The sequence below is a fragment of the Ovis aries genome, chromosome 5 (assembly GCF_016772045.2).
Source record: "Ovis aries strain OAR_USU_Benz2616 breed Rambouillet chromosome 5, ARS-UI_Ramb_v3.0, whole genome shotgun sequence".
Lineage (NCBI taxonomy): Eukaryota > Metazoa > Chordata > Mammalia > Artiodactyla > Bovidae > Ovis > Ovis aries.
Genome location: NC_056058.1, coordinates 20,629,787 through 20,654,963, shown reverse-complemented (window position 1 = coordinate 20,654,963; position 25,177 = coordinate 20,629,787). Strand labels below are relative to the sequence as shown.

Sequence of the window (25,177 nt, the reverse complement as noted above, 5' to 3'; positions counted from 1 at the left end):
GGAACTAGAGAGCTTCTTGATGAAAGTGAAAGGGGAGAGTGAAAAAGCTGGCTTAAAACTCAACATTCGAAAAACTAAGAATCATGGCATCCAGTCCCATCACTTCATGGCAAAGAGATGGGGAAACAATGACAGACTATTTTTTAGGGGCTCCAAAATCACTGCAGCCATGAAACTAAAAGATGCTTGCTCCTTGGAAGAAATGCTATGATAAACTTAGAAAGCAAAAACATTACTTTGCCAACAAAGGTCCACCTAATCAAAGCTATGGTTTTTCCAGTAGTCATGTATGGATGTGAGAGTTGGACCATAAAGAAAGCTAAGTGCCAAAAAAATGATGCTTTTGAACTGCGGTGTTGGAGAAGATTCTTCAGAGTCCCTTGGACTGCAAGGAGATCAAACCAGCCAATTCTAAAGGAAATCACTTCTGAATATTCATTGCAAGGACTGAGGCTGAAGCCCCAATACTTGGGCCACCTGATGGGAAGAACTGACTCATCAGAAAAGACCCTGATGCTGGGAGAGATTGAAGGTAGGAGGAAAATGGGATGACAGAGAACAAGATGGTTGGATGGCATCACCGACTCGATGGGCATGAGTCTGAGCAAGCTCCAGGAGTTGGTGATGGACAGGGAAGCCGCCACACTGCAGTCCATGAGGTTGCAAAGAGGTGGACACGACTGAGCAACTGAACTGATATGCTAAATATTAATCTAGGTTATTTTATTTGCATTGACTCATTTAATCCTAACAATCACCCTCCAATAACCTCTCAAACAAGCATCTCCCAAACACAAAATATAAATCTCCTACACAGGAACTGTTCTCTAAATGACAATTAAATACACTTCTATAATCATCTTTGCTGTGAAGTTCATGATGGTTACATTAAAGCATACCATGACTTTGTTTTAAAAATCTCATATTATTGGGAGTTCCCTGGTGGTTCCATGATTAGGATTTGGTGCTTTCGTTGCCATTGGCCCAAGCTCAATACCTGGTCAGGGAACTAATATTCCACGGGCCGAGTGGTACAGCCAAAAAAAAAAAAAAAACAAAAAAATTCAAACAAAAAAAAAAAACACTAACAAAAAAGAAAACCTCATACTATCCATTATTTAAAACAAACTTCAATGTCTTGGTTACAAACTAACGGTGAATCATTGTGACTGATTAATGGCTTGATAAAGTCATCACAACAAATTCTTAACTACTCATTAACAGCAGAAAAGAGTGATAAAATAGTCAAAAGAACAGTACTAGTAATCCTAAAATAGAACTGTAATCCACATCAACCAAGCTTATTCTATTTCATGAACTAATTCACTCACTACAAAGCACTCAAGTGTCTTTCAGAAACATAGGGGAAAGGAACAACAGCCAAAAGGGTTAAATAGGCAAGAATTATTATGTATTTTATTTGTAAAAATAGTCAACAATATGTTTTATACTACTAGTCAAGAAGTACATATTTCATTTAACCAAATATTGATGATAAAGTTTCAAGACTAAAGACATAGCTTTAAAAATGGCCTCAGAACTGAGATGTTCCGTACTATCTATCTAATAGAATGTACCTTGATACTTAAAATATTTTTAAAACTAAATTAATTGAGCTGCAATTAGAAGTCCTACCTTAAAAGCCTAAAAATCTCTTCTCAACATTACTAGGGAAAAGTCACCAAAAAGTTGTATTTTTATGTCACCAAATTATAATTTCAGGCCCCCAAATCTTAACTAACAGACCACATTCTCTAAGAATATTATATCTAATCATCTTGCCAATGACTCTTCTTTTACTTACTAATTCTGGTGATAATTAAAAATTACTTACAAAAGCCAGGCACTGTTCTAAGAGCTATAGATATATAAACTCACTTATTTCCCAAAACTGGTTTATGAAATACATCTTATTATTGCTCCTATTTTAGAGGTGAGGAAACTGAGCCACAAGACAATTAAGTAATTAACCCAAAAAGCAGTAAAGCAAAGAGATGAACTCAAGCAGTCTAGCTCTAAAATATCAACTTGTACAAACTTCCACTGAGAAGTATGAGTAGTAGCTTGCTATAACCTCATAAAACACATAAGTGGGTACTATTAGTATCCTTATTTACACAGGAAAACTAAAATTTGTCCAGATTCAAACATCTAATAAGTGACAGAATCAAGACACTAGCCAAACTCCTGTTAGTCTAAAAGATGATTTCTTAACTATAAAGCTATATTGCCTCCCTATAACTAAGAGCAATGAATCCATGAAACATCAGACAAATGATATCAAATCTCAAATAATACAATAATATGTCATGGGATAAACAAAAGATTACACCCCAGACACAGGTGAAAGAGGAGAGTCATAGAGCTGGCTTAAAATTCAACACTCAAAAAACTAAGATAACGGCAACTGGTCCCATCACTTCATGGAAAATAGATGGGGAAACAATGAAAACAATGACAGACTTCATTTTCCTGGTCTCCAAAATCACTGCAGATGGTGACTGCAGCAATGAAATTAAAAGATGCTTGCTCCTTGGAAGAAAAGCGATGACAAACCTAGACTACTAAAAAGCAGAGACATTACTTTGCCAACAAAGGTCCATCTATTCAAAGCTATGGTTTTTCCAGTAGCCATGTATGGATGTGAGAGTTGGACCATAAACAAGGATGAGTGCTGAAGAACTGATGCTTTTGGACTGTGGTGTGGGAGAAAACTCTTGAGAGTCCTGTGGACAGCAAGGAAATCAAACCAGTCAATCTGATAGGGAATCAATCCTAAACATTTTTTGGAAGGACTGAGGCTGAAGCTCCAATACTTTGGCCACCTGATGCGAAGAGCCGACTCACCAGAAAAGACCCTGATACTGGGAAAGATTGAAGGCAGGCAAAGAACAAGTGAGATGGTTGTATGGCATCACTGACTCAATGGACATGAATTTGAGCAAGCGCCAGGTGGGGGATGGTGAAGGACAGGGAAGCTGGCGTGCTACAGTCCATGGGGTCACAAAGAGTCAGACACAACTGAGCCACTGAACAACAACATATTCCAGAAATATGAACTATCAGTTGATTCTTGCCAAGTACTTCGTGTATTATCAAAAGGCAAAGACATCTATAAAATGTATCATCTACTAAGATAAAATACATATTCTACATAAAATAGTTTAACATAAAACATTTGTAAACTTTGTCTGTCAAATACACTAAGCGGCCAATGTAAACATACCTGCAAGGAGGCAAAACCATGGAGTCTTTCATAAGCACAGATCCAGAAAGCAGGATATACCAACATCTGGCAATAGTTTCTGAACTGTTTAAGTGAATAAATAGATGAGTAAATAAAGATACATATTCAAGTGTATATATGAATACAAAATACAAAACATGAAAAAAATTCAAGTATTATTATAAGTAGTTAAAAATTAACAGTCCTTGGAAATTTCACTTATCGCCGAAGGTTTCATACAGACCGTGTTCACATCTTACATAATAACTATCCTAAGGTATAGGTTTCAGAAATACATTTTTTTTGGTTCTTCATTATTAACTTATATCAGTAACTTCCCATTCCTCATTTTTGTGTACTGGATCACCATATTTGATGAAGATCAACTCAAATAGTATACTAGATGTACATATTAAAAAGTTCTATTTCTGGTAAGTTTAACGTATATTAAGGACAGTATTGTTTCGAATTCACATCAATGTTCCATCTTCATGTTCAACTATAATATGGGTCATAATGATCTACTTCTTTCACTTTAATTCTATTCTGACATAAAAAAATGTCTACCCAACCTTTCATTTTATGTGTTTCTGAAGGATAAAAAATATCAGATGACTTGAGTTCATCATCAGTTTTAGTTCAGTTAAATCACCAATGGAAACCCAGAATACCGTTAGATGTTAAGTTCATAATCTAATCATTTTGTTTTTCATATATTTTAAATTTACCATACCTACAACTTCAATTAATTCCAATATGTAGACAATTCTTAATTTTATATAAAAGAAACATTCCCTCTGAGCTGGAGAACTGTATATCTACCTAGCTATTGATACGTCAACTTGCAACTCAACCTCAACATGTTCAAAATCTACCTATCATTTCCCTCAAGCTTGATTTTCTTCTAGGGTTCTCTGTTCTCAGTGAATAATATCATTCATCGTCCAGAAATCTAAGCATCTGAACCATTCTATGCAACACCCAGGGTGAGCTTTCCAGGTAAATCCTATTGCTTACCATGAGAAGGAAAAATTAACATCAACTTTCCAGAAGATATTTTAAAGTTCTTAATATCCCTCCCCTCTGTCTTCACTGAGGGAAAATACAAATGGCTGAAAGTCTCCTACTTAAAGTTCTTTGTTTGGAAATTCCTTCTAATTCTTTTGAAATATGACTTTCATACAATCATAAAGGAATTAAAATCAATAAAAGAAAAATTTGCCCAAATCAACACATAAGAAAGTTACGATTAAATGCTACCACAAGTCTTCAATTTTTATCTCTTTACTGAAACAGTCAGAGTTGTCAGTAAATTCTACTATAAATACAAGAAAACTCCTGATGTTCACTCCTAACACCGAGAGCCATGCCAGCTCGTCAATCAGAAACGGTTCAGACCTTGCAGAGAACTCCACCCTTCGCGCACAGTCTGGCACGGTATCTGATGAGTAAACATAAGGAAAGTGAAAGTTTTTAAACATGGGTCCACCTATCTCCTTTCTTTGCACAAGTGAATAAATCTAACAATAACCTAGCCTGGCGAAAAGTGCCATACATAATCTTGACAGATTTTACTCCTGCAAAGGCTTCACACTGCTTCTAAAATAAAGAACAAAAACTATTACGGTGGCCTCTACCTACCTCTCTCCAGATCTCTCTCTTCCCATTTCCTCCTCTCTGCTGGTGGCACTGAGCATAGTGGTTTATTTTCACTTTTTCTATCATGCTGCTTCCCAGTTAAGGTCAACTATATGCATTTTTCCCTCTGCCTCCACTAATCTCTGAATTTAAACTCTTTAATTTACATATTCATTTTTCTAAAAATTCTTTGGTTTATGATTAGCCAGATAGATTTGGACAATTCTTAATATTAATTTTTAAACAGTTAACTGAGGTATAATCTACAAACCATAAACTCACCATTTTAAGTATACGATTCAACGCTTTTTATGAAGCTGAAAAGGACTGTGCAAACATCCTCATAGGGAGACCCCTCATGCCTTGTTTGCAGTCTATCCCTGCCCCAGGTAAACAATAATCTGCTCTGTCTCTACAGATTTCTATTCTGGATAGTTCATGCAAATAGAATCATGTAATGTGATGCTTCTAACATACATCTTCCATTTAGCATAATTTGTCTGAGCTTTGTCCATGTTGTAGTATTTATCACTTTATTCGCTTTTATTGACAAATAGTATTCCACTAACCAGATGCAGAGCATTTTATCTACCCATTCACTGGACAATTTCCAGTTTTAGGCTACAATGAATATTGCTACTAAGAAAAAACATCTGTGTACAGTCTCTGTACGCACATTTTCATATTTCCTTGGTAAACATATAAAGGCGGAATTACTGGGTTACATGGTAATATTTTAAGAAACTGCCAAACCATTTCCTAAACTGGCTTTGTTGACACTTGGGATTGTCATATATTGTACCACAAATATAGGACAACCCCAGGTGTCAACAAATCCTAATCAAAACTTGTTACTGTCTACCTTTTTGACTATAGCTATTTTTCAAAATTTGTTTTTAACTGAAGTAATATTGGTTTATCAGTTCAGTCGCTCAGTCGTGTCTGACTCTTTGTGACCCCATGAATCGCAGCACGCCAGGCCTCCCTGTCCATCACCAACTCCCGGAGTTCACTCAAACTCACGTCCATAGAGTCCGTGATGCCATCCAGCCATCTCATCCTCTGTCGTCCCCTTCTCCTCCTGCCCCCAATCCCTCCCAGCATCAGTCTTTTCCAATGAGTCAACTCTTCGCATGAGGTGGCCAAAGTACTGGAGTTTCAGCTTTAGCATCATTCCTTCCAAAGAAATCCCAGGGTTGATCTCCTTCAGAATGGACTGGGTGGATCTCCTGGCAGTCCAAGGGACTCTCAAGAGTCTTCTCTAACACCACAGTTCAAAAGCATCAATTCTTCAGTGCTCAGCCTTCTTCGCAGTCCAACTCTCACATCCATACATGACCACAGGAAAAACCATAGCCTTGACTAGACGGACCTTAGTTAGAAAAGTAATGTCTCTGCTTTTGAATATGCCATCTAGGTTGGTCATAACTTTTCTTCCAAGGAGTAAGTGTCTTTTAATTTCATGGCTGCAGTCACCATCTGTAGTGATTTTGGAGCACCAAAAATTAAAGTCTGACACTGTTTCTACTGTTTCCCATCTATTTCCCATGAAGTGATGGGACTCGATGCCATGATCTTTGTTTTCTGAATGTTGAGCTTTAAGCCAACTTTTTCACTCTCCACTTTCACTTTCATCAAGAGGCTTTTTATCTCCTCTTCACTTTCTGCCATTAGGGCGGTGTCATCTGCATATCTGAGGTTATTGAGATTTCTCTCGGCAATCTTGATTCCAGCTTGTGCTTCTTCCAGCCCAGCGTTTCTCATGATGTACTCTGCATAGAAGTTAAACAAACAGGGTGACAATATACAGCCTTGACATACTCCTTTTCCTATTTGGAACCAGTCTGTTGTTCCATGTCCAGTTCTAACTGTTGCTTCCTGACCTGCATACAGATTTCTCAAGAGGCAGGTCAGGTGGTCTAGTATTCCCATCTCTTTCAGAATTTTCCACAGTTTATTGTGATCCACACAGTCAAAGGCTTTGGTATAGTCAAGAAAGCAGAAATAGATGTTTTTCTGGAACTCTCTTGCTTTTTCCATTATCCAGTGGATGTTGGCAATTTGATCTCTGGTTCCTCTGCCTTTTCTAAAACCAGTTTGAACATCAGGAAGTTCACGGTTCACGTATTGCTGAAGCCTGGCTTGGAGAATTTTGAGCATTACTTTACTAGCGCGTGAATATTGGTTTATAGCACTGTGTGTTTCTATTTCTGTATATCCTATAGCATGCTCACCATCACAGAAACACACAGTGATATTGGTTTATAGCACTGTGTGTTTCTATTTCTGTATATCCTACAGCATGCTCACCATCACAAGTTTACTTTCCACCTATTACCATATATATGATCCCTTTTACTCATTTTGAACCCCTGCAACTGTAGCTATTCTACTGGGTTTAAAGTGGTATCTCAGATTAACTTTCTGTATGTAAATACTCTGTACCATTTATTGAAAAAACTGTGCCTTCCCAACTGAAATGCTTTAGTACCTTCATCAAAAACTGTTCACTGGTGGTTCCTTTTTAATACTCAGTTGTGTTATACCCACATTGTGTGCATATAACTAGCTAGGTAGCTAGAGGTCCATTTAAAAAAAAAAGCAGAGACTATTTATAAATATAGGAGGTTATTTTGGGGCTCTCAATTCTGTTCCATTTATCTATAAATCTATACTTTTCCTTGATAGCTCTTATATATGTGTAGTTATTTTAATGAACTTTTTCTCCTCCATTACATGTTAGACTCTAAGGACAAATCTCATATCTTTTCACCATTTTATACCAGCCTAAGCATAATATAAATAAACATTTACTAATAAGTTAATGAATCAACAACTGAACAAATAAAACTATAAAAATCCATATGAATCCAGAAAATACTTAGAAATAATGATAAATGCAATGTGCAATGAAACACTGCATTCAATACCAGAAAAGGCAGAGGAACCAGAAGTCAAACTGTCAACATTTGCTAGACCACAGAGAAAGCAATGGAATTCCAGAAAAACACCTATTTCTACTTAATTGACTATGCTAAAAGGCTTTGACTATGTGGGTCACAACGAACTGTGGAAAATTCTTAAAAAGATGGAAGTACCAGACCATTTTACCTGCCTCCTGAGAAACGTGTATGCAGGTCAAGAAGCAACAGTTAGAACTGGACATGGAACAAAGGACTGGTTCAAAACTGGGAAAAGAGTATGAGAAGGCCACATATTGTCACTCTGCTTATTTAACTTATATGCAGAGTACATCACGGGAAATGACGGGCTGGAGGAATCACAACTAGTATCAAGACTGTCACAAGCTGGAATCAAGATAGCCAGGAGACACATCAACAACCTCAGATATACAGATGATACCACTCTAATGTCAGAAAGTGAAGAAGAACTAAAGAGCCTATTAATGAGGGTGAAAAGAGAAGAGTGAAAAAGCTGCCTTAAAACTCAACATTCGAAAAACTAAGATGATGACAAAAAAACTAAGAAGTCCCATCACTTCATGGCAAACAGAAGAGGAAAAGTGAAAGCAGTGACAGACTTCATTTTCTTGGGCTCCAAGATCACTGCAGACCATGACTACAGCCATGAAATTAAAAGATCCTTGCTCCTTGTAAGGAAAGCCATGACAAACCTAGACAGCATATTAAAAAGCACAGACATCCCTTTGCTGACAAAGGTCCATACAGCCAAAGATGGTTTTTCCAGTAGTCAAATATGGACGTGAGAGCTGGACCATCAAGAAGGCTGAGCAGTGAAAAATTGATGCTTTTGACTTGGTAGTGCTGGAGAAGACTCTTGAGGGTCCCTTGGACTGCAAGGAGATCAAACCAATCAATCCTAAAACAAATCAACTCTCAATATTCACTGGATGGACTTATGATAAAGTTCCAATACTGTGGCCACCTGATGCGAACAGCCAACTCATTGGGAAAGACCCAGATGCTAGGAAAGACCGAAGGCAAAAAGAGAAGGGCATGGCATTAGATGAGATGGTTAGATAGCATTACTGACTCAATGGACATGAATTTGAACAGACTCCAGAAGACAGTGCGGGACAGAGGAGCCCAGCGTGCTGCAGGCAATGGAGTTGCAAAGAGTTGGATACAACTTAGTGACTGAACAACAGCAACAAATCAGCTGCATACCTAAAGTAAAAGAGGTCCCTGCTGCCAAAAACTATGGAAGAAAAACAGAGAAGAATTATCTTCATAATCTGAGGAACGTAAAGATTTTGTTTTTTTTAAATAGGACATGAGATGCACTAATCACATGGGAAAAAACAAAGAATCTCTTTTCTTCAAAAGACGCCGTTAATGGAATAAAAAAAGCAAGCCACACAATGGAAGAAGACATTTGCAACTTGTGCACCCAACAAAGGACTTAGATATAGCATTCATAAAAATTTTATACAAACTGATAGAAATAAGATAGCCCAATTAAAAAATTCAAAAACATGAATCAAGATTTCAGAAAATAGCTATCCAAATAGACTATAAGAATAGGAAAATCATTCACCATCATTGAGCAGGAAAACAAAAAATAAAATCACGATGAGATAACAAAATGAAATATATATTTTAGATTCTAATTCACTAGAATCTTCTAAATTTGAGCACATGTATTTCCAATGCTTATTCCTAAGAATATTCCCCAAAGGAATGAGTACATAAGGGTACAGGAAGACATGAACAAAATATTCATAGAAACTTACTATTTATGATAGGAAAAATACTGTAAACAATCCAAATATTTATTAGTAGTGGGAAAGTTAAATTATTGTTTTCACATAATTGTATACTGTAAAGCACTGAAAAAGAACAAATGCAAAAACATGGAAGAATCGACATGTGTGAAGTATATAAAGCCTGACCAAAAGGTTTTGTGTGAAATTTTATATGAATTTTTGTATGAAATTCAGAGACAAAACTAACGTAAGGTGACAGCCATCAGAGCTAGACTATCTTCCCAAGATGGCTGCCTGAGCCCCGTGCAAAGCTCGCATGTGCTGTGCACTCACTGCACAGTAGCCACACATAGTAGTGTGTTGCTTATTGAACTTTATTGCACTTACTTCTTCCCTGAGCTCTCTGTATGTTATATTTCACAGTTCAGGAATGTATTTCAATCTCTTCCACAGAAACTTTCAGAATCAAATGAGTTTCCCCGCTAATAGTCCAAAGTTGAAACACTGTTAAGTTAATTAAGAAGTGAAGTTAAGTCGCTCCGTCGTGTCCAACTCTTTGCGACCCCATGGACTGTAGCCCACCAGGCTCCTCTGTCCATGGGATTTTCCAGGCAAGAGTACTGGAGCGGGTTGCCATTTCCTTCTCCAAAATACTTACCAAAAAAGAACTTGATTGCCACTGTATCTCTCATAGCGTGCTCTTGTAGACATCAATCTATTTTTTAAAAAGCAAAAAATTTTTAAATTATCTTAAATTGTTTTAATAATTAACAGCTACCACAACAGAAAGTTATCAGATCTACCACTGAGTTTTTCACTAGAGTTTAAAAATATAAACATCACACACATACAAATCTGTTTAATAAATACAAATTTGCTTACATTTAAAAATACTCTATTACTAACATTCTAGTTTTCAATTTTCTTCTTTCTTCTTGATACACTTATTTGACATATACTAACATCTGAATTGATGCTTTTCAACTGTGGTGTTGGAGAAGACTCTTGAGAGTCCCTTGGATTGCAAGGAGATCCAACAAGTCCATTCTGAAGGAGATCAGCCCTGGGAGTTCTTTGGAAGGAATGATGCTAAAGCTGAAACTCCAGTACTGTGGCCACCTCATGCAAAGAGCTGACTCAATGGAAAAGACTCTGATGCTGGGAGGGATTGGGGGCAGGAGGAGAAGGGGACAACAGAGGATGAGATGGCTGGGTGGCATCACCAACTCGATGGATGGGAGTTTGAGTGAACTCCGGGAACTGATGATGGACAGGGAGGCCTGGTGTGCTGCGATTCATGGGGTCGCAAAGAGTCGGACACGACTGAGCGACTGAACTGAACTGAACATCTGAATAATGTTACACAGAAAACAGAAAATAATAAATCCTAAACAGTCATATTTTAGCAATTTGGTCCATAGTCAGAAACTTAAAGAACAGCCAGAAAAGTTATGGTTGAGCTCACCATTGGAAAGAAAACACAGTTTAATCAAAATTTATGCAAAGTTACAACAGTTAGTACTTACAGCACTCAAAAGTGCTTTTACAAATATAATCACAATGATACAAGGTGGCAAGAGAGTGAACTCATTTTATAGAACAGAAAAATGAGGTTCAGAAAGTTCATGGGTACTGTCCACAGGAGCTTATACCCAATCGAGAGTCTCGCTCCTTCTACTTTAATAAAATACCACATCATACCAAGTCCATCTTAAGCATTTTATATAATAAATATCAATACAAAGTACAAAAAGAAAACAGTTCTGTTTTCTCTAGATAGCACAGACTGAGCACTGTACGTTGCTTTAAATATTCTCATTTAATCCTCAAAATGTTGTAACAAAGTTAATCTTTTTATCCCTATTTTATGGAAGACTAAACTATAGCTTAGATGTTAAGACTTGCTCAAGGTCCCCTGACTAAGAAAAACTGGAATGAGAAGGGCCAATTGCTATGCATAGCCTATAAAAAGCCCCTAAATGATTTGGCCCCTGCAACTATCTATCTGAACTCATTTGAATAAACCTCTTAGCACATGCTCTCAGAGCATCACACTTACCGAAGCTGATGTTCCCTGAGATTTGATAATATTTCCATTCCATGAAGATAAGAATAAATAGTATTTAAGTCCTGTAAAACAGAGAAGATTTTAGATTAGTAACTTTGAATACTGCTAAAAATATTTTCCCTGGTGTGATTCTGGCCTGTGTGGCTGTTTTCCTCAACAGTAGTTGTTTATTTCCACCTGGCTTCTCTCCCACCTAAGTGCATGCCTCCAACCCATGGACATGAACCCCTTGAGGCCCAGAACTATCTTTTTGGTTGTGAACTAAAGGCTGACAAAGACTATCACTTTAAGGTGGATAATGATGAAAATGAGCACCAGTTATCTTTAAGAATGGTCAGTTTAGGGGCTGGTGCAAAGGATGACTGCACAGTGCTGAAGAAGAGGCAATGAATCATGAAGGCAGTCCAATTAAAGTAACACTGGCAACTTTGAAAATGTCTATATAGTCAAAGGTTTCCCTTGGGGGCTTTGAAATAACACCACCTGTGGTCTTACAGTTGAAGTGTGGTTCAGGGCCTGTGCATATTAGTGGACAGCACTTAGTAGCTATGGAGGAAGATGCAGTCAGAAGATGAAGAGGAGGAGGATGTGAAACTCTAAGTATATCTGGAAGGCGCTCTGCCCCTGGAAGTGGTAGCAAGGTTCCCCACAAAAAAGTAAAGTTTGCTGCTGATGAAGATGATGATGAAGATGGTGATGGTTGACAACTTTGATGAGGAAGCTGAAGAAAAGGCTCCAGTAAAGACATCTGTATGAAATATTCCATCCCAAAATGCACAAAAATTAAACCAGAATGGAAAAGACTCAAAACCGTCAACACCAAGATTAAAAGGTCAAGAACCCTTCAAAAACAACAACAAAAAAAAAAAAGAGAGAGAGAAAAAATTCTAAAACACTGAAAGGACCTAGCTCTGTAGAAGACATTAAAGCAAAAATGCAAGCAAGTGAACAATCTTGGGCAGTACTGGTAAATTAAACCCAAAGATGGGGAGAGAGGAAAAAGAAAGACAAACATAGTCTGAACTGAGTACCAACAACAATCCAGACTGAAGTCTTCTATTTTCATCTCAATCCCCTTTCCTGATCGGCCACCCAACCACGCTCCCTTCCAAGCTGGAAGCAATTTCTTGGTCGCCTAAGGCTCTTCTGACTGCTGTGATTCAGTGAGCCTTACACTTTGCTTTCTATTATCTGTGCACCTGCCTCACTTCTGACCACGTTTTAATCACCTTTGCATTTCCCTAGCTGCTCAATAAGTATTTAATCAAAAAGTTAAAAATATAATAGAAAGAAAAGAAGTCGCTCAGTCATGTCCGACTCTTTGCAAGCCCATGGACTGTAGCCTACCAGGCTCCTCCATCCATGGAATTTTCCAGGTAAGAGTACTGGAGTGGGGTGCCATTTCCTTGCCCAGGGGATCTTCCCAACCCGGGGATCAAACCCAGATCTCCCACATTACAGGTAGACACTTTACCATCTGAGCCACCAGGGAAGCCCTATATACATATATATATACACACACACACCCATTCACCCAGTGAACAGTGAAGTCGCTCAGTCGTGTCCAACTTTTTGCGACCCCGTGGACTGTAGCCTACCAAGCTTGTCTGTCCATGGGATTCTCCAGGCAAGAATACTGGAGTGGGTTACCATTTCCTTCTCCAGGGGATCTTCCCAACCCAGGGATCAAACCCGGGTCTCCCGCATTGGAGGCAGACGCTTTAACCTCTGAGCCACCAGGGAAGCCCCTATATATATACATATATATATATATATATATATATATATATATAATGATATCCCACAATTATGTAAGCTACAACCACTTATGACACAATTGTTACCATGGAAGAGTCACAAAAATCTCTGAATAACAACAGATCTGAAAAGGTTGAGAATTCCCTCAACTCATACAGGAACCCCTCCTCAGCATGGTTGACAAACAATGCCAGAAATCAAAAATTCACTATTTCATACCAAGGTCTATTTCACTTTGAAACGTATGTCATCTCTCTTCTTTAGTGACCTTCAAACATTCGAAAAGTTGTCCCATCCTCTTAAATCTTTTTTTTTTTTTTTAACCTCCAGATAACACAGTCTCAGTATATGCAGGTTCCAGATCTTTAAGCATCCTAACTGATCTCCTCTGTGGAGATGACTCTGCTTGTTCTTACTCCTCTTAAAATATGGCTTTCTTAAAAAAAAAAAGTCTCTTTCAAACAGACTGAAGGGGCTTACCAGGTGGGGCATTGGTCAAGAACCTGCCTGCCAATGCAGGAAATGCAGCAAATGCAAAAGATGTGGGTTCAATCCCAGGTGGGGAGGATCCCCTGGAATAGGAAATGGCAACCCACTCCACTATTCTTGCCTGGAAAATCCCACAGAGGAGCCTGACGGGCCAGTCCATGGGGGTCACAAAGAGTTGGACCCAACTAAGCATGCACGCACACACGACACAGCGTTATTAGTCAAGTGAAGGGTTAGTTGCTCAGTCATGTTCTTTTCCTCTCTGAAAGAACTGGGAAATGTGTCTCTAGCCCTTATTCAGACAATTAGATATTAATAAATCCAGGTTAATACAGAGGTACAGTATAACTTCTAAGTGCAGTGGCATAGCAAAAGGAAAATGTAGAAGCAGGGAATATTCCTGACGGAACACAGGATTTTACTACAGAATGCTAGTGCACAGCAATTACAAATAAGCTTAAATTCCTTAGAAAAAAATGTACTTCCTTATTTTCTTACAAGGAGTAATATCTTTATACCAAGGCAGACTGCTCCCAAACACCACCCTCCCTCTTACTGACATGTAACTATCCAAGAATTATCAGATGACAAAGAAGAAAAAGAAGACACAACCGCTTTTTTCCCAACTAAGAAAACATGCAACTAAGACAACAAGAAGTCCTAAGGAAAAAAGCAATAATCTCTGATTCCAAAGATTACAACTGCCAATTAACCATGATGGATTCCATGACTACGCATATCGCTGTTAAACCCTTAGCAAAATAAGAGTGAAAAAGATTTTTAAGTATATTTTTTTAAAAAAGAGACATGAACAGATTAAAAGAGGAAGCTAACAAATTAGTCTATAGACCTAAATAAGGTCTATAAAATTCTATAAGACAGCAGATGGAGCAGTGATATGATAAACTGTACTTTTCAAAGAGGGCTACAATGACATCTTATCACATATGCTCTTTTGCAATCAGACTTTGTCACCCCCTCATCAAAACTGACAACTAGGCACCCTCCCCACGGATCTGAGTTTGGTCCTGTAATTTGTTCTGATTCAAAGAATGTGGTAGAAATGAGGTTGTGTAACTTCTAAGATTCAAATATCCTGAGACCATCAACACTGTGAGGAAGCCCAAAATAGCCTCACTGAGAGAAAAAGGCCAATGGAACAGCACCAAAGTACCAAATATGTGATTTTTTCTGAGACCAGACCAGCTGAATGGAACTAAGAGAATGATCAAAGTCAAGGTTCTACGGGGCAAAAGAAATAACCTCCCAGCCAAAACCTTCTGAGTTGGGATAATAAGCAGAGTACTGGCAAAAGTCTGGTTCACAGTGAGCTCTCACTGAGCCTGCAGACCCACCCTAATAGTCTCTCTCCACTCCCAAAGTTTATAACTAGATTTATACAACTGGCAGTTAGAATAACCCTCACAAAGGATCCTATGAGTAAAAGCTGTCATGGTGGAAAGGGCTAAGTAGACCCTCTGTGTGCATGCATGCTAAGAAGTCGCTTCAGTCATTTACAGCTCTGTGTGAGACCCTATGGACTGTAGCCCGCGGGGTTCCTCTGGCTGTGGGATTCTCCAGACAAGAGTACTGGAGTGCACTGCTGTGCCCTCATCCAGGGGATCATCCCTACCAGGGATCAAACCTCTCTCTCTTAGGTCTACCTGCACTGGCAGGTGAGTTCTTTACCACGAGCACCACCTGGGAAGCCCTCTGAAACTGCGCCATTCCCCAGAACAAGACAGTAAATAAAAGACAATATTGCTTATCCAAAGGGGCAAAGAAGCAAAGACTAATGCCACCAGTAAAGACTTTAAAGTATGCAGGGTGCCGGTACTTCCCATGCATAATCTGCAAAAAGCAGATAGATCCTAAAAACTGACTACAGACTGCCAGACACTTAACCAAATTTAAGCCCTGGGCACAACTGCAAGTCCCAAACATAATACTGTTGAAGGAACTATTTAATTAAGCTTCGGGTGTTGATTTGGTCAATGTATTCTTTTCCATTCCAGTTAGTAAAGTAAAAAGTACAAAAAACAGCAACTGTGTAGAACCATATTAATTTACAGTTTTGCCTACGGGCTATTTTAACTTTCTCAAGTTTCTGTCGTAATATAACCTGAAAACATCTAGACCACCTGACACATATACATATTTTGCTCACTGGACAGAACCAACAAGAAAATAAGCAAGAGGTACCTGGTATTGTGGAGTCTTGGAGAACACACTCAACTCCAGAAAGTGAGATATTAATTCTATGAGGGCTCCAAGACCTGCAACTTTAATGTCTCAGGGGTGCAGTGGTCAAGAGCATTACAAGACATCCCTCCAAAGTGAAACACAAACTGACGAGACTTAAGCTTTCATTCAAGGTGGAAAAAAAGGGGCTGGACTTACCTTCCACCTAAAACAACAAAAAGTCATAATAAATAAATAAAACAACATTTTTCAAGAGATAAAGACATCAATTTAAAAAACAGAAAAAAAGACAGTGACACTTCAAGAGAGGGGAAAAAAATGCTTGGTGGTGTCTTGAGAAGAGGGATTCCCAGTGGCTGAGTGGTAAAGACTCTGCCTGCAATATGGGAGACCTGGGTTCGATCCCTGGGTCGGGAAGATCCCATGGAGGAGGGCAGGGCAACCCACTCCAGTATTCCTGCCTGTAGAAACCCACGGAGAGAGGGGCCTGGCAGGCTACAATCCATAGGGTCACAAAGAGTCAGACATGACTGAAGTGACTGAGCACATCTTGAGGATTACCTGGCCACCAGGGAGGAGAATGCAGCTGAAGTTTGCAGAGCAGGATAGAGGAAGTGCATACTGTACAGAAAAAAAGAATGTTCTGCAAACTTCCAGAGGGTTTCACTTGAGTCTTAGGTTGAGTACCAACCATTTTAAGGACAGGAAGAAATTTCTGAATTCAGGGAAAGAATCACCTTAAGGGATTAGAATAGCGGTCCTCAATCAAGACTGATTTTGCTCCTTGGGTGACAGTTATGTCTGGAGACATTTGGGACTGTCATCATTTTTGAAGGGGTAGGGGAAGTGCTCCTAGCATCCACTGACCATAAGCCAGAGGTGCTGCTAAATATCCTGTGATGCCCAAGACAAAGCCTTAGAATAAAGAATTCTCTGCACCAAAACAATAGTTCTCAGGTTGAAATTTCCTGGATTAGAGGAACAATACCCAAAATTCACACTGGAACCAGAAGAGTTGCTACTCCCACCGGGGAGACTGAAAAAAATCTCATAATTCAGAACACATTTAGTAGAATACTCAGGAGCCTTTGGATTCAGTATTGGGGCAAAATTAATGCCTCATTAAATGCTACTCTGGTGCTACACAGCATAGTTCAAAAAAACAGCCCCAAAAGAGTCAAAGAATTTCCAAAGTACTTAACTCTGCCCCAGAAAAATATTTACAAGAAATAAAAAATACCTAGCACATAAAAAAGTAAACTTCACAATCTCTGGTAGTCCATCAAAGATCATCAGGCATGCAAAGAAACAGGAAAAATGACCCATAATGAGAAAAAAAAAAACAAAATCAACTTGGTAATTATCAAACAACAGAATTCATACAAAAAGACATTTAAAAACTTATTAAAACTATACTCCTTATGTTCAGGAAAATATAGAAAAGATCAACCATATAAGAAGGGGTATTAAAAAAAACTCCAGGACTTCCCTGGTGGTCCAGTGATTAAGAATCTGCCTGCCAAAGCAAGGCAGATGGGTTCAGTCCCTGGCCCTGAAGATTTCACATGCCACGGAGCAACTACTGAGCCACAATTACTGAGCTCACGCTTTAGAGCCTGTGAGCTGCAGCTACTGAAGCTTGTGCACCCCAGAGCCAGTGCTCTGCAACAAGCAGCCCGTGCACCACAGCTAGAGTAGGCCCCACACGCCCCAACTAGAGAAGGCCCAAGGGCAGCAACAAAGACCCAGTGCAGGCAAAATAAAATAAAATTTAAAAACCAAGGGGAAGGAAATCAAAATGGCAGATTTTAGGAGGAGTCTGAACTCACCTCCCCCAACGAACACATCAAAAATATCTATTTACATGGGGAACAATTCTCACTGAAAACAAACTGGAGACTGGTAGAAAGGCTCATACAACCAAGGCTGTAAAGAAAGATACACATGAAGTCAGGTAAGAAGGGAAGAATCAGGTCAAGACCTGAAACACAAACTGGGAAACCTAGCGCTGGGGTCCAGCACCAGACAGATAAGTCCACATGGCTGGCTAGAAGACCAGTGGGACTAGCAGGGGGTGCTGCGAGAAATCTAGACTCTGCTAGTGAAGAGCATGCACATGCTTGCTTGCTTGCTCTCAAAACAAGATGGAGAAAGCAAATGAAAATGTCAGAGACTCCAGCTGGCTTCCTACATCGATCCCAGAGTATACCCTGGCCCATGCTGGGGGCAATTTCAGCCCCTCTTGCTCCACAGCACAGCTCCCCACTAGGGCAAAGGCTGACACTGTCAAGGAGATTAAGTCACTGTGACAGAGTCAGTTCAGACCCAGCACTGCATCTGAATGGGGTGAAGGGAGTCACTACTGGCGTTTGTGGGGACAGAAGGTCAGAAGCCGCCTGAACTCCAGGGTGCTGGGACTGCCCCAGCATGCACCTGGACCTACACTGACTGCCCACTCTGGCCCCTTGTGCTTCAACACTGCTACCCTCTGGGGTGAAAATGCCAAAGTTGGGAGGGATGAGGAGACATGCTTAGAGAAAACAGAACCAGCTCAGACCTAACCTTAAGCACTTCTGCTTCAGTACCTTGGAAACTTGGGAAAAAGGATTTCCACCCTTGGTCCTTCTATTTAACATAGTATTGCAAGTCCTAGGCACAGCAACCAGACAAGAAAAAAGAAATATAAGACTAAACTGGAAGAGAAGAAAAACTGTCCCTATCTGCAGATGGCATCATACTTTAGAAAACTCTATAAAGATTCCATCAAAAAACTGTTAGAACAATGAATTCAGTAAAGTTGCAAGATACAAGATTAACATATAGAAACCTGTTGCTTTTCTATACACTAATAATGAACTACTACAAAGAAAAAACAAGGTAAACAATCACATTTGAAACTGCATGAAAAGAATAAAATACCTAGGAATAAACTTAACCAAGGAGGTGAAAGGCCCATACATTCAAAATCATAAAACACTGATAAAGGACACTGAAGACAATAAAAAGAAATGGAAAGATGTTTTGTGCTCATGGACTGAAGAACTAATATTGTTAAAATGTCCATACTACCCAAAACAATCTACAGACTTAATGCAGACCCTATCAAAATAACCATGATATTCTTCACAGAACTAGAAAAAATAATCCTAAAATTTATATGAACTGCAAAAGAACCTGAATAGCCAAAGCAATCTTGAGAAAAAAGAACAAAACTTGAGGTATCATGTTCCCTAATTTCAAACTATACTACAAAGTAACAATAATCAAAACAGTATGGTACTGGCTCCAAAAAAAAGACACAATAGATCAAGGAAATAGAACCGAATTTCTGGGTTAGAGAACCCAAAAGTAAACCCATACACCTATAGTCAATTAATCTAAGTCAAAGGGAGCAAGAACATACAATCAGGAAAAAGACACTCTCTGCAATAAACTGTGCTGGGAAAACTGGACAGCTACATGTAAAAGAATGAAATTAAAACATTTCCTCAAACCATATACAAAGAAAACTCAAAATGGACTGAAGACCTAAATGTAAAATCTGAAACCATAAACTCCTAGAAGAGAATATAGGCAGAACACTGACTACAGAACTCTCTGTAAATCAAAGCAATAATTCTTTTGTATCTGTCTCCTACGGCAACGAAAACCAAAGCAAAAATACATAAGACCTAATTAAACATTCAGTTCAGTCACTCAGTCGTGTCCGACTCTTTGCAACCCCATGAATCGCAGCACACCAGGCCTCCCTGTCCATCACCAACTCCCGGAGTTCACTCAGACTCATGTCCATCGAGTCGGTGATGCCATCATTAAGAGTTAATAAAAAAAACTTTCTCTTTTATGTTGGAGTATAGCCGATTAACAATGTTGTAATAGTTTCTGGTGAACAGGGAAGGGACTCAGTCATACATATAAATGTATCCATTCTCCCCCAAACTCCCCTCCCATCCAGGCTGCCACATAACACTGAGCAGAGTTCCATGTGCTACACAGTAGGTCCTTGTTGGTTATTCATTTCAAACACAGTGTACATGTGCATCCCAAACTCCGAACTATCCCTTCCCTCATCCTTTCCCCACCCAAACCATAAATTCATTCTCTAAGTCTGTAAGGCTCTTCCTGTTTTGCAAATTCATTTGGACAATTTCTTTTGAGATTTCACCTATAGGGGATGTGATATAATGTTTCTCCTTCTCTGTCTGACTTAGCTCACTCTGTATGACCATCTAAAGGTAAGAGCTTTCGCACAACAAAGGAAACCATCCATGAAACAAAAACAATCAACTGCTCAATGAGAGAAAATATTTACAAATGATATGACTGACAAGGACTTAATATCCTAAATATATAAATAGCTTATATAATTAATTATCAGAGAATTAAAACTCAGAAAATGGACAGAAGATATGTAAGACATTTTTCCAAAGAAGATATACAGGTGGCCAATAGGCATATGACGAGATGCACAACATCACTAATCCAGCAGAGAAATGCACATCAAACCGCAATTAAACACTACCTCAGTTCTGTCAGAATGGCTATCACCAGAAATATCACAAATAACAAATGCTGGCAAGAATGTGGGAATAAGAGTCCTAGCAAGGAAAGGGAATATAAATTAGTGCAGCCATTACGGAAAACTATCATAGGGCTTCCCTGATAGCTCAGTTGGTAAAAAATCCATCTGCAATGCTAGAGAACCTGGTTCAATTCCTCGGTCAGGAAGATCTGCTGGAGAAGGGATAGGCGACCCACTCCAGAATTCTTGGGCTTCCCCTGTGGCTCAGCAGGTAAAGAATCCACCTGCAATACAGGAGACCTGGGTTGGATCCCTCGGTTAGGAAGATCCCCTGGAGAAGGGAAAGGCTACCCACTGCATTATTCTGGCCTGGAGAATTCTATGGACTCTATATATAGTCCATGGGGTTGCAAAGAGTCAGACACAAATGAGCGACTTTCACTATGAAAAACAATATGGAGTTCCCTCAAAAAAAGAAAAATAGAGCTACCATATGATCCCGCAATTCCACTCCCAAGTATACATCTGAAGAAAATGAAAACACTAACTCAAAGAGATACATGCACCCAATGTTTATAGCACTATTATTTACATACAATAGCCAAGATACTGAAGCAACTAAGTGTCCATCAACAGTTGAATAAAGATGTGGTAAGTGAATGTGTGTACACACACATATACACACAATGGAATACTGCTCAACCATGAAAGGAGTGAAACTTTGCCATTTTAAAGAACATAGATGGTATTATGCCTAGTGAAATAAATCATACAGAAAAAGACAAATATCATATATTATCATTTACATGTGGAATCTAAAAAATAAAACTTATGAATACATATAACAAAACAGAAACAGACTCACAGATATAGAGAACAAACAGTTATTACTGGTGGGGAGAGAGGCAAAATAGGGCTAGTAGATGACTAAGAAGTGCAAACTACTAAGTATAAAACAAAGAAGATGCAAGGATGTAATGTACAGCATAGGAATAGAGCCAATATATTATAATGACTGTAAATGGAGGATAACCTACAAAAATACTGAATGGCTACGTTGTATGTATAAACTAATACTGTAAATCAGTTATACTTAAATTTAAAAGAATAAATATAAATAATTAAAACACAGGGAGAAAAGACAAAAAAAAAAAATCTGAACAGAGCACCAGTGAGACAGGGAACAACTTCAAACAGTCCAACAAAAGTATAACTGGAGTTTCTGTGAAGAAACAGAACAAAAAAATAATTTGAAAAATGGTGGAAAGTTCTCCTTCTTTGACAAAAACTATGAGCTTGCACATCCATAAGGCTCAACAAAACTCAAGCATAAGAAATATGAAATAAACAATAGCAAAGCACCTGAACTGCTTAATAAATGATAAAGCAAAAATTGTAAAAGCAGGTAAAGGACATCCCTGGTGGTGCAGTGGATAAGAATTCGCCTGCCAACACAGGGACACAGGTTCGATTTCTGGTCTGGGAAGATCCCACATGCCACAGAGCAACTAAGCCCGAGTGCCACAACTACCGAGGCTGCACTCTAGGGTTCGTGAGCCACAACTACCAAAGTCCACGTGCCTACAGCCTGTACACTGCAACAAGAGAAGCCACCGCGATGAGAAGTCCATGCACCACAATCAAGAGCAGTCCTCACTCACCACAACTAGAGAGAGCCTGTGTGTGGCAACAAAGACTCAGGACAGAAAAAAGAAAAGCAGCAGCTAGAGAAAGAAGGTAAATTACACACTGTGAATAATAATTAGAATTACAGAACACTTCTAGGCAGAAACAATGCAATCCACACAATACTGTAGTAACACACCTTTAAAGTCACAAGAGAAAAAAAAAGTATCTAGAATACTCTTCCAGTCAACATACCTTTCAAATAGGAAAGCAAGTATTTTTCATATATACAAAGATTGAATCAATCAATCACCAGCAGACCTGCTCTACAAAAATTAAAGTCATTTCCATAAAAGAGGAAAACAATACTAGATGGAAATCTGGAGCTATACAAAGGAATGATAAAAACTGGAAATGGAAACTACAAATATAAATCTTTTTCATTATTAAAAAAATTGGCTATTTAAAGAAACAGCAACAACAATGATAACGTATTATAAGCTTTATAACATGTGTAAAAGTCAAATGCATCACAATAGCAAAGGGCAGGAGCTAAAAATGTAGGTATAATATTGTAAGGTTCTTTATTATATGAGAAACAGTATAATATCACTTGAAGGTTGTGGTAAGTTTAAGATATATACTATAAACCTTAACAAAACTGATAGTTTGCAGATTCTTTTGGATTTTTTACTATACAATAAAATCTCCTGTGAACAAGAACAGTATTGTTTCCTCCTCCATATATATAATGCAGGTAATTTTTTCCCCTAGCTTTAATGCATGAGCTAGGGCTTCCAAAACAATGGCTGGTAGGTGTGGTCACAGACTACAAACACAGCTGCTGGGGCCCCACCCTTTTAGTTAAGAGTCATCATAACCTGGCTAGACACTCACAAAATGCCTATCTCATGGAAATGTGCTTGTTAATTTCTGACATCAAGACAACTTTTAGTGGCAAACAAGTTTTCAAAACTGTAACACAAAAGGTTATGTCATGACAAACAAAATTAGAAGTCCCAAAACCTGATCTGCCAGATGAGGGCAGACTAGAGTCCAGGAGTCCCAGAGTTTTCTGAGATTCTCAAATGAACTATGTCATATAATTTCCTGTTTTCAAGTCAGAGGATATCTTTGGTACGTCACTGGCGATGGTACATCAGTAGCTGACAATCAGGAATTCACTTTTCAATTTTAAAGTCTGTGAGAATATAATTCACAAGTTTTTTAATACATATGGTTCTCCAGTTCTCTGCCTGAATAAAGGCTGACAAAGTTTCTGAACTTTAGATTCTGCAAGTCCTTCTTCAAATATCTAAAAGTTCACCCTTTATTGGTCTCCAATCTTCTCTTCAACAATTTGGTCACTTTACATTCTGTTCTCCAATGGCATCTGTAAATGGTGACTGCAAGGATTTGCAGAGAAGTATTAGGATTATTCCTGCCAGGAGTTAGCAAACTTTTTCTATAAAGGGTCAGATGGTAAACATTCTAAGTTTTCTGGGCCATAGGGTTTTTGTCACTACTACTAACCTACCTTGCCTTTGCAGCATAAAAACTACCAAAAAAAAAAAAAAAAAAAAGGTAAATGAGTAGGGGTGGGTACATTCCAACAAAACTTTAGTTACAAAACACCTGGTAGGCTAAATTTGGTCCCTAGGGAATACTCTGTAACGGCCTAATGTGTGTTTGTGTGTTCAGTCATACAGTCGTGTCCGACTCTTCGGGATCCCATGGACTGTAGCCCATCAGGTTCCTCTGTCCGTGGGATTTTCCAGGCAAGAATACTGGAGTGGGTTGCCATTTTCTACTCTAGGGGATCTTCCCAATCTAGGGATCAAACCTATGTCTTGGGTCTCCCGCACTGGCAGGAGGATTCTTTACCACTGTGTCACCTGGGAAGCCCAACTTCTAATGCATATGGTCAAAAATATCTACCAAGGAAGTCAAGCCATGAATGAGGTGGAAACTGCAAACATCAGATTTCCACCTTTCCAAGCTTCCATAAAACTACGGCACAGGCATATGACCCAAGTGCTACCCATCAAATATACTCATCACAGACTTTTAATCAAGTGATACCAAGAAGCAGGACTGTGGTTGAGGCTCTGCCAACACGTGCACTGCACAGTGCACACGCTCAGCACTGCAAGCTACGCTATCCATGCGTTCAACGCCAGCAGCGGTATGTCTTTACCAAATATGCCGTAAGGAGTATGGACCATGACTGTCCAGCTCCACGTCTATTTCTCCAGCATTCCCACTATCCTTTCAATAAATTCCTTTTCTCTAAATTGACCAGAACTGGGTTTTTCTGCATGTAAGTTACAACCTAAAAGACTCTTACAGTAGCACCATCATCATCACTTGGGAACTTGGCAAAAATTAGGAATTTTCATACCTAATGAATCAGAATCTCTGGGGCAGGCACTAGCAGTCTGTGGTTTAATGAGACCTACAGGTGGTTCTGATACACATTAAAGTTTAGAACAAGTGGTTTATTCGTAGGATTTATGCCGCTCTGGGGGATTCCCAGGTGGCCCAGTGGTAAAGAACCTGCCTGCCAATGGAGTTGCCACAAGAGACATGGGTTCGATCCCTGGGTTGGGAGGATCCCCTGAAATAGGAAATGGCAACCCACTCCTGTAATCCTGCCTGGAAAATACCATGGACAGAGGAGCCTGGAGGCTACAGTCCATGGGGTCAAAAGAGAGTCAGACATGACTTAGCGATTGAACACACGCGCACACACGCCATTCCGGGTTATCTAGCTGATAACCTATCAGAGGAGGGACATAGCACTGAGATGTCTAGTAAACCCTGGTCCCTCCAGAGCACCTGGTTTTAGGGTCACAAGATGCTAAGCATTTATGAAACAACAGAAAATCATCTTTCAGAACAAAGGATGGTTTTAATAGCAAACTGATAAATTCTCTCATATGATGTGGTTGGTTATAGGTT

General features: G+C 39.0%; 1 protein-coding gene and 1 pseudogene across 20 annotated transcripts in view; one reads left to right on the top strand and one right to left on the bottom strand.

Moving 5' to 3' along the window:
* RAPGEF6 (Rap guanine nucleotide exchange factor 6) overlaps positions 1-25,177 on the bottom strand; it is a 221,058-nt gene that overhangs the window by 176,453 nt on the left and 19,428 nt on the right. For 13 of the 20 annotated variants that reach the window (XM_060415604.1, XM_042250259.1, XM_042250263.1 and 10 more), the window contains exons 2-4: positions 11,611-11,681; positions 10,210-10,266; positions 3,227-3,310 (exon numbers count right to left, since the gene is read on the bottom strand). In XM_060415604.1, coding sequence (XP_060271587.1) covers positions 3,227-3,310; positions 10,210-10,266; positions 11,611-11,681 — 212 coding nt within the window. Of the gene's footprint in view, positions 1-3,226; positions 3,311-10,209; positions 10,267-11,610; positions 11,682-25,177 lie in introns of those variants that run through there. The other 7 variants (XM_060415606.1, XM_027969953.2, XM_060415607.1 and 4 more) reach the window with 2 other exon arrangements.
* LOC105612696 (nucleophosmin-like) lies at positions 11,821-12,595 on the top strand (annotated as a pseudogene).